The sequence below is a fragment of the Rhagoletis pomonella genome, unplaced genomic scaffold (genome assembly GCF_013731165.1).
Source record: "Rhagoletis pomonella isolate Grant_MI unplaced genomic scaffold, Rhpom_1.0 Rhpom_scaffold_00003, whole genome shotgun sequence".
NCBI classification, from domain to species: Eukaryota; Metazoa; Arthropoda; class Insecta; order Diptera; family Tephritidae; genus Rhagoletis; species Rhagoletis pomonella.
Window position 1 is genome coordinate 14,655,226 of NW_023458557.1, and position 10,501 is coordinate 14,665,726.

At 46.8% G+C, this 10,501-nt stretch overlaps 1 protein-coding gene across 1 annotated transcript in view; it reads right to left on the bottom strand.

Annotated features, from left to right (window-relative positions):
* The window catches only part of LOC118736057, a 9,404-nt gene extending 4,738 nt beyond the window's left edge, over positions 1-4,666 (bottom strand). Inside the window, exon 1 of the mRNA XM_036466165.1 lies at positions 4,519-4,666. Coding sequence (XP_036322058.1) covers positions 4,519-4,666 — 148 coding nt within the window. The remainder of the gene's footprint in view (positions 1-4,518) is intronic.
* Positions 4,667-10,501: the final 5,835 nt, after the last annotated feature.

Sequence of the window (10,501 nt, forward strand, 5' to 3'; positions counted from 1 at the left end):
GCCTTAGTGTGGCAAAAAATAAATATTTTGGACTAATGAAACTGTGACTAATAACTACTTTGCTTAGAATTTTTAATATGAAACTGTGTTTTTCACTTCAGTTGATGCTTTGAAAGTTAGGGCCCACCGGCACTACTATTTTCATGAACACAGCTGTAAATACCAGGTATTTTTGAAAGTAATGATTAATAAAAAAAATAAACAAAAACATAAAAAACAAAGTCTCTAAACATGTTTATAATACTCCATACAGAAATGGCGAATTTGTTACCATTTTTTCGCAATTAACTCGAATTTTTGAGGGTAAGCCAGTCAAACAGACCTAATATTCGGATTCACCGGGTCGAAATACATTTCGGTTGGTGGGTCTGGTTAGAGGCACACACCAATCTTTTGTGCCGGTGTTGTTATTATGGCACTTAAAATGTGCACGTAAGAGCAGCAAAGTATTTAAAGCGGAGTCTTCTAATCTGGACCTGAACTTGTTACATACAAAACCTGCTGATGAAAAACATTTTCGGCCTCAACACTTTTACACTATGTATCCATTGTGAGATTTAATGAAGATTTGGCCCTTTGACGAGATTTAACGTTAAACCTTTCGAGGTTTGCCAAATAAAATTAAATCTCGAAAGGCTTAAGATTTACGTTAAAACTTCGTTAAATCTTCAATAATATTGATCAATAAATATAATTTGTTGGGTGTGGGAACCCCATATTCACATGCCATAAGTCAAATGACATTTGTATTTTCAATATACAGTTGCGGACATTGAAATCTAGCCGATTAAATAACCATGTATTTTCGTATTTTTAGGGGCGTTTTTTATATTTTGGTTAGTTTTAAAGGCAAATTATTAGTATTTACATAGCTTTTGTTTTAATAAATCAACAAAAAGATATTTTAAAAATTACAAATTCAGAAAATATGTTTTATGATAATATAATGCAGAGTCTTTTCCGCTTCCTATAAATCTTTTACGCATTGCGATATAAAATTTACAAAATTCAGTAATGGTTTTGCTTCGATAACATTGCACGAAAAATCCTCTAGAACTCAATTCGACTCAAGAAATGCATTGGCAGTCATTTTTGCTAGCTAGGTCTGCATGATATGCCAAAGGCCCTCGATTGGATTTTCGGCTACCTCTTATGAAGAAAAGAGTTTATTTCCCAAACCATTACCGAATTTTAAACATTTTTCTTAAAGCAAATATTGTTCTTTACCGTTTTGTACCATTCGTAAAATTTTCCAAACTACATATTTTTTCTTATTTACCACGAATAAGAAGCCAATAATAGCTGTGTTTTTTTACACGCCTATACATACGGTGACCATAATTATGGCAGCGGAATGGTTAGGTTAGGTTAGGTTGAAGTGCTGCTAGGCCCAGAGGGCGCCAGCACACTTACGCCCGATCAGGGCCCATTGTGATACCACATGGATCCAAAAACCCCTACTCCTTAAACCAGTTCGTGGGGTCTGCGAACCCTAGCAGCTGCCGTATTCCTAACTTAGCAGTTGCGCTTATATCGTCTAAAAGCCCTATGCCTAGGAATTTCTGTCCTTTCCTGCCTAGTGCTGGACACTCGCAGAGTAAGTGCCTTATTGATTCAGGCTCTTCTTCGTCGTGGCAGCTCCTGCAGTAGTCGTTGTGACTAGCCCCGAGGCGTTCTGCGTGCCTTCCTATCAGGATATGTCCTGTGAGCAGACCAATGGCCAGTGACATATCGCCTTTATTGAGAGTAAGAATTTCTCTCGTTCTCCGTACATCCCATTTTGGCCCTGTAAGGTTCGTTGTATTAGAGTTTTCAGTGCGATCCCATCTGGAGGCCGCTTCTTCAAGGAAGTTCTCCCTTAGTAAGAGCTTGCAGGAAGCGAGTGGCATACCCATCATCTTCCAGGCTGGTGAAAGTGGAGAGGAAGTACCCGCCCTTGCAAGCTCGTCTGCCTTCTCATTTCCTGCTATGTCACTGTGCCCCGGTACCCATACCAGGTGCAAAGCGAACTGCTCTGCCATCACATTAAGTGATTTGCGGCAGTTGGCAACTGTTTCCGAATTTATAGTGACAGAGTCAAGCGCCAAAAGGGCCGCCTGACTGTCTGAGTATATATATATTTCCGTACTGGCGATAACAGCTAGTTTTAGGCTGTCAACGGCTTCTTGTATGGCTGCCAATTCGGCTTGAAAGACACTACAATAGTCAGGTAGTCGGAATAATCTTTTTATTCCCAATTTCTCCGAGTAGACGCCCCCTCCTACCCTATTTTCTAGATGGGAGCCGTCCGTGTAGAATCTTATGGCATCTCTACACCCCGGAACTCCTTCGAGCCATGATTCTCTGCTAGGTAGCGTTACGCTATAACCTTTAGTGAACACAATAGTCCGTTGTGCTCGGTAGTTGTCGGTTTCTCAGAATTGTAGTGTGACCACAACGAGCCGCTTTCCAGCTTTTAAGCCCCTATAGTCTTAGGGCTGCAAACGCAGCGTATTGTCGTCCTATAATATCTATAGGTATGATGTTGCGGGTCGTATTCAATGCCATAGTAGGTGTTGTGCGGAGAGCACCACTAATGCAGATCAGGGCCGTTCTCTCCACTTTTTGTAATTTATTACTGTTTACCTTCTTCTCCAGCACTGGCCACCATACCACTACCCCGTACAGAAGTATGGGCCTCACCACGGCGGCGTATATCCAGTGCACTAGCTTCGGGGTTAAACCCCATTTTTTCCGACTGCTCTCCTGCAGCTGTATAGGGCAACCGTGGCCTTCCGCACCCGCTCTTCGGTGTTTTGAGTCCAGCTTAATTTTCTATCTAGGACTATCCCCAGGTAATTAGCAGAATCGCTTAATTTTAGTGTGGTCTGTGCCAGCCTTGGTGTTATCAATGGGGGGATTTTGTACCTTCTCGTGAATAGTACAAGTTCTGTTTTGTTTGGGTTTACCCCTAACCCGTTATTTTTTGTCCAACTCTCGACTTCCATCAGTTTTACCTGCTTAATGTCACATAAGGTCTGTGGAAATTTCCCACTTACTGTTAGTGCAAGATCATCCGCATACGCAATAACCTTACAGCCACCCCCCTCCATGCCACACAGCAGTGAGTTTACCGCTGCGACCCATAATAGAGGGGATAGGACTCCCCCTTGCGGGGTGACCCTCTACGATCCTGGTCAACGATACTCCCGCCAGCTCCGCCCGAACCACCCTGCATCTCAGCATTTGGTTTACGAGCGCAACTAAGCGCGAGTCGATGCCCAGGCCCGTCAGTGCTGTCGTTATCGCGCCCGGCATGATGTTGTTAAAGGCGCCCTCTATATCCAGGAAGGCTGCTGGCGTACTTTCTTTGATGTCTAGTGATCTTTCTATATGCGACACTATTTCATGTAGCGCCGTTTCTGTAGATCTACCTTTCGTATAAGCATGTTGTGTGGTAGAGAGTCCGTCACCAACCGACTCTCTGCTACGGACCTCCACCAGTCTCTTCATAACCTTCAATTGAAATGACGACAAGGTGAGGGGCTGAAATCCTTTGGGTTGTTGTGGGACACCTTCCCTGCCTTGGGGATGAACATCACTCTTGACTCCCTCCACTTTCTAGGGATATGATTAAGAGCTAATACACCCTTGATTATAGCGTGAAGCCACGCTGAGCTTAGCTTAAGCTTAAAAGTCCCAATAGACCAGATGACCTTTTCCCTAGTGAGGAAGTCTCAAGTGACCGAAAGATCTCCAGTTAGATGTGGCTGCACCGGCATGCTGTCCGTGGCACCGGGAAGTGTGTGCAAAGAAGCAGATCCAGTGATTCCTCCTCGGTCTCAGTCCAGGAGCCGTCAGGTCTTTGCAAGCATCCTGGGGCTTTCTGGGCAGCACCTGAGAGTATCTTTCTGAGCCTGCCTGCCTCTGAGATAGACTCCACCCCGTTGCAGAAGTCTTTCCATGAGGTTCTTTTCGACCTTCATAGGAGGCTCTTGTACTCCCGTAACGTTGTCTTGTAGGTCTCCCAATGTCCCTCACTACCAGACGCAGTGGCCTGGTTGAAGGTTTTCCTGCAGTTCTTGCGTGAAAACCTGATTTCTTCATTCCACCAGGGTGGCTTTTTCCTACCCCGGTGCTGCTTTTTGGGGTATGCAATGTCAATTGCCCTACTGCAGGCCCCCGTAAAATGGTCGACAAGATATTCCAGCTCCTCTAGGTTTGCTGGAGTAGTCGGCTCTCTATCTTCTGGCAAAAGCCTATCCAGCTCTTCCCGATACCTATGCCAGTTGGTATTTCGCAAGTTTCTAGTTAGAGGAGCCTTGGGCATTCCCCCTACTACCTCGAATTGGATATATCGGTGGTCGGAAAAGGAGTGCTCCTCGAGCACCTTCCACTTCCCGACCAGACATTCCGCATTCTCAGAGATAAGGGTAACGTCCAGCACTTCCCTTCGGGATTTTGTAATAAAAGTGGGATCGTTCCCCCTATTTGCAATAACAAGCTTAGAGCTAAGTATTAAATTAAAAAGTGACTCACCCCGTTCGTTATTGTCGGAGCTGCCCCAGGTATGATGGTGAGCATTTGCATAACCTCCCAAAATTAGCGCCTCCCTCGTGCTGGCCACTAGGTCCTTAATGCAGATAATTGGCACCTCCTTGTCGTGAGCTAGGTACATGGATGCCATCTTAATTGGTCGTCCGTTAACACTTAGACTGACCGCTGTTGTGTCCTCGTCGCTAAATTGTGGAAGAAAGAGACACTTTAGTGTGATACTTATCAATATGCACGTCCTTGGTTTCCCCGTTGAGGCTCCAGTCTGTAGCCCGGCGCTTTCAGCCCGCAAATGTTTTGTCCCACCACCAAGGTTCTTGGATTAGGACGATGTCGGCTGTCCCTTTAGCTGTTAGATGGAGCAGCAGTGCAGCTGAAGCTGCTTTACAGTGGTGAAGGTTAATCTGCAATACCTTCACCATTTTGGCCATTATCGCCCACGTCGCCTATTAGGGTGGAGTTGACCGCGTCTTTCGACATCTCGATCAACTCCTCCTCCGTATAAAGCCGAAGCATGCGTCCGACCCCCCAGCGAAGACGTCGATGAGGCATCCATAGGATCAACCTGCTCGGATTCCTCCTCCATCTCCACGTCGCTGTTGGCCTCCTCCGGCTCTACCTCCGCGATGAGGTTCTTCGCTGCGTTCACGTCGTTGATGTAGACCTTAATTTTGGCCATGTCGCAGCCGTACCGTATCACCCCGCTCTTTTGCTCCACCAACTCTATGAAGTCCTTATTAAGAAGCAGGACAACCTGCATTGTCGCTTTACCGCTTTCATTTATTTTCACCACCTTCCAATTTTCGGTAGGTAGCTCCGAGTTGTAGAGCCTTATGGTATCCAGGATCCTTTCGGGTTCCGCTGGCTTGCAAGGCAACCATTCTCTCGCTCTCGGTCGCACCGGTAGGTCCTTGAAGTCGACCGCCCTGAGCTTCGCACCAGGGTAGACTTCTCCAATGCCTGCGACTGTCTTCTTATATATATCCGCTGATCTAGCATCCTCGCATGCTATAGCCCGGATGTTATTTTGGAACCACCCCGCTCCCTTGCAGGTTGGCGGAGGTCCCGGATTCTCCAACATGATGGCGATGTCTTCATCGCTCTCGTCAATGACGCCAAGCAGGATCTGCTCCTTGGCTACTTCAGCAAAAGAAGGCCTCTGCGTTCTGACCCTCTTTGCATTGTTGGGCGTATTTTCCCCCGATCTATTGCGCTTACTGGAGGGCGCCTGCGGCTGTCTCTCCTCCGGCTTGCGGTAATCGGGCAGGACTGCCTTCGCCCAGTCGATTTTTGTGAAGATCTCCTTCACATGCTCTGCCTTCGCCTTACTACACAGGTCAGGAGTAGTGGTGAACCTTTGCAGGATTCGTGCAGCCATCTTCTTCTGTCGATAGCCCGCTGTAGCTGGTTATGGCCTCTGGTCAGGCCTCGTGAAGGCCGTGGGTGTCGCTGGAGGACCGCTCGAGGCCTGCGCCCCAGATTCAGCCTTATCTCCGGCTGCAATCTGCATGCCAGTTTGGCATCCACTGGTGCCAGCAGTTTCCTGGGGTGGACTCCTTTGAACATCCCCACCGCCGCTTTCCTTCTTTTTTGCAGGAGCTTGGCCCGGTTTAACCATTGGCCTTGGTTTCCCGCTGTTTGTCACCGCACTACGGCTGGTGGAGGTACTCTGCATCGCTTGAGCCCCTTCTTTAGTGGGCCGAGGCCCTTCCGACGCCTTAAGGGGGCCGGTCCCTTTATAGTTTGTTTTTGTTGTTGTTGTTTTTTGATTTTTTTTCCATATTTGTTCCCACGGGCTGCGGAGAAAGGGGGTCGTCCACCCGGGCAGAGATCCGCGATGCCCAGGTAAGGCCTACTTACATCCTGGGTGTGGCCGCCTCCCAGAGGGCTCCGTTCGCGACTGGGCTATTTAGGGGCCCCCAGCCTGGCCTATCCTCGGTACGGTGCGCATGACGCCTTGATCCAGCCCCTTCAGACCTCCAAACCACGATCAAAAACCATTTCCATATGACTAAGCTATTAAGGAGTTTAGCACATAGCACTGATTCCTGATCTTAGCTGAGCAGCATTCTGACATCGCACACAATCCTCTGTAGTGCCCATTTCCAGTCGGCACCCTCGTGGAGGGTTCAGCCGGAGGATTTTTGCCGACCATGGCAGCGGAATACGGGACACAAAATAATTTTGCTAATGCAAAAGTCTTGAAACAGAATTTGCTTAGCATTGAAACAGCATTTTATTTGGCATATATTTGTCGATATTTTGTGAATAATGCAGCACATAAATATTCAGTTGTAACGTGTTGTGCTACCCACTAAAACCCAAACTCCCACCGCTCGCGCAAGAATCCCGCATCTGGCACCGCAATTCTGCATGTCTTCAGATGCAGGAGCGCGCTGCTAGAGCCTCGGGGCTGCTCTTTTGTATGGGCGTTTCATTCGGGTGTCCCCAGTAGACATCCGTCCTCTCGTTTGCAGCGGAGTACGAATTTCACGTATCTCGCAACTGCTTCCCACTTGTCTGCACTGGAGCTCATTACTTTAATTATGTTGTTCGGAGTTATGTCTCTGTATGTTTCTTCCAACATTCTGAACAGGACGGTGAGTGCACCCTGCGGCAACGCGAAGCGAACAACGAGAAATAGGCAGAATGTTCGAGGAATGACGTAGAATGTTTCACGAAGAGAAACGTCAGTTGGATGAACACTGCAAACAGCGAGAGAAAGAGAATGAGCGATGAACTTCAGAACGTTCGAGAGTTGCCATGAGTGCGAGCGCAGGTATATAAGAGCCACGACACAGCGGAGTTGAGTTAGTTACGAGTTACAAGTCAGCAAGCTACAAGTAAAGTGAGCAGAGAAGTGAGTTGCGAATAAGCAAGCTATAAGTTTAATTGTGTTAACAAGTTTATTAAAGCGTTGTTATTGCTTTAACAAGTATTGTAAAGTGTTTTTACTGTATTAGCGAATATTGTAAATTGTTTGTTGTACAATAAAGTTAATTGTACTATAGTTTGGTCATCGTTAGTATTTATTTAACAATCCAGAGATGCGAACTGCAAGATATTTGGGAAATCCCTCGAGGTTTCAAGGATGATCGTAACAATTGGTGTCAGAAGTGGGATTCTTAAATAAATCCCGAAGGATAAACTTTTGAAAATAGCAAAAATTCAGGATTTAAAGATTGAGGAACTCAAACGGGATTTGGAGAAGCGAAATTTAGCAACCTCCGGAAGAGAAGTGGAGTTACTATCACGGCTGCGAGAGGCTATGGAAGCAGAAGGCATCGACGTGGACAAATATGACTTCCAGGGTAAACTCGACGATGCATCCGCAAAGGGTGAACAGAAGGACGAGGCCGCTTGTTCGTCGAAGGAAGTGCAGCAGACATCCGGGAAGGTTGAAGAACAGCAAAAGTCTCTAAGTTCATCAACAGCTATGGACATGAACACGTTATTGGCTGCCATGTCACAGATGTCATCAGAGATTTCATCCCAGCTGCAAGTGCAGGGAACACGCATATCATCGCAGCTAGATGAAAAGATTACTCAGTTACAAGAGAATTTATTCAAAAATAACTCGGAACTCAGAGAGAGACAGATAAAATCGAGGAACGACAAGATAAAATCGAAGCGCTTATTAAGGAAAAACAGGACAAAGCCGAAGCTAAGGTGGATGAGCTTGAAGATCGTCTCCGGGGTTTGCTGTTGAATCGTCCAGCTAATTCGACTAACGCTCCCAAGGTAAAGACTCCATCTTTTGATGGCACTATTCCTTTCCAGGTCTTTAAGCTCCAGTTTGAGAACACAGCTACAGCAAATCACTGGAACATGGAGGATAAATCCGCTGCACTGTTCGTTGTAAAGGACCTGCAGCGGAAATCTTGCAGACTATTCCTGATTGTGAAAGGAACAGTAACGATGCGTTAATGCGTGCAGTGGAAAGACGTTATGGTAGCGAGCACAGGAGACAGATTTACCAGATGGACGATACAAAGGAAATGCTGAAGAAGCTAATCCAACTGCTGGGCGAGAAAAAGCATGGCTCTGGCAAATGTTTTAAATGTGGAAAGCCAGGCCACTTCGCCCGCGATTGCAGCGCAAGTTCCAGTGGGCTCAACAATTCAGCAGGACGCAGACGCAGGGCTGAAGGAAGCCAACTCCAATCATTCGTTAAACTGAAACGAGCCAGCAGGAAGGGCCGCGTGCTGGCTCCAGAAGTTGAAGGGCTCATAATCTCCGTCTCACAAATTGGCCGGAAAGCATGCAACCTCACTGTTGGTGGATGTGTGAATGGGCAGAAGAGAGTACTGACAGTGGATACTGGAGCAATACATTCCATTATTCGACCGGATTTGGCCACTTTTTATGTGAAGCCACTACCTGGAGCAAAGCTGCAGACTGCAACTGGTGAATGCACCAAAGTGTTAGGAGAAGTACCATGCGAGGTAAAAATCGACGCTGTGGCCTCGTATACTAAGTTTATAGTGGCAGACATTGTGGATGAAGTCATCATCGGCGTGGATTTCTTACTTGGCCAAGGCATGAAGATTGACCTCCATAGAATGATCCTGACAGATCGTCACAGGAAAGTGCCACAAGTTGGGCAGAGGTTGACAATGATGGAGACGAAATGGTTTCGTCAGGAGAAGGAAGTGGTTCACCGATACAGGAAAAGCGTGACGGTTCCGCCAGCTCAGTGAAGAAGAGGTCGCAACAAGGAAGTGGTCATGGCAAGCCAGGCAGTGTTTCCGGCAGGAGGAAAGCCGCTAAACCACGTTGCAGTGGTTATACGCCGGTGGCCGGAAATGGAAGCGGCTGTGGGAGCAGTAGGCGTGCTTTGAAGTGTCCCGAAAAAGACGATGTGGTCGTCAAAGGCGAGCAGTTAAGCCGGAAGCCAAGGGCGAGATTATACATGTCCGGTCAATGAAGCTAGCATCGGCGGAAGGGCGAGATACGAAAGGACGGCGGAAGCTTCAGCGTAAGGATCTGGATTTAGCAAGATGTGCTAAAGGCAGCGCAGCACGAAGGCGGGAGTCTGGGTGTCATGGACAGATGATGCGGCATAGATCTGGCGAAAAGGGTGCCCACGAGAAGAGACATGGTCTGGTCACCACCAGTGGCCGGCAGAAGCACGACCATGTGAGATGGTGCACTCCCGCAGATAAGCCGGAAGCAATGCCCAGTAACGCATTGTGGTTGTACATGTCGCAGCAGAAGAAAAGCTTTACCTCCAAGCAAAGACTTGACTGGAAAGATCCGTTTAAGATTGACAAACGGCTGAAAGACGCAGTGCATCGAACCCAGACAATGGGGAGACCGAGGACCAAGATGAAAGTGGTCCACTTGGAAAGGCTTGCAGCGGTTGGAGCGGCAAGTGTGTCTGATCGGGACGAAGCGAACAACGAGAAATAGGCAGAATGTTCGAGGAATGACGTAGAATGTTCCACAAAGAGAAACGTCAGTTGGAGGAACACTGCGAACAGCTAGAGAAAGAGAATGAGCGATGAACTTCAGAACGTTCGAGAGTCGCCATGAGCGTATATAAGAGCCACGACACAGCGGAGTTGAGTTAGTTACGAGTTACCAGTCAGCAAGCTACAAGTAAAGTGAGCAGAGAAGTGAGTTGCGAATAAGCAAGCTATAAGTTTAATTGTGTTAACAAGTTTAGTAAAGCGTTATTATTGCTTTAAAAGTATTGTAAAGTGTTTTTACTGTATTAGCGAATATTGTAAATTGTTTGTCGTACAATAAAGTTAATTGTACTACAATTTGGTCATCGTTAGCATTTATTTAACAATCCAAAGATACGAACCGAAAGATATTTGGGAAATCCCTCGAGGTTTCAAGGATAATCGTAACAATATTCTCGGAAGTAACCATGACCGGTACTAGGCAGTACTAGGTTCAAGCATAAAAAGATTCATCAAGCTACCTGGCTGTCTCCGGATCGAAAAACGAGAAACCAAAT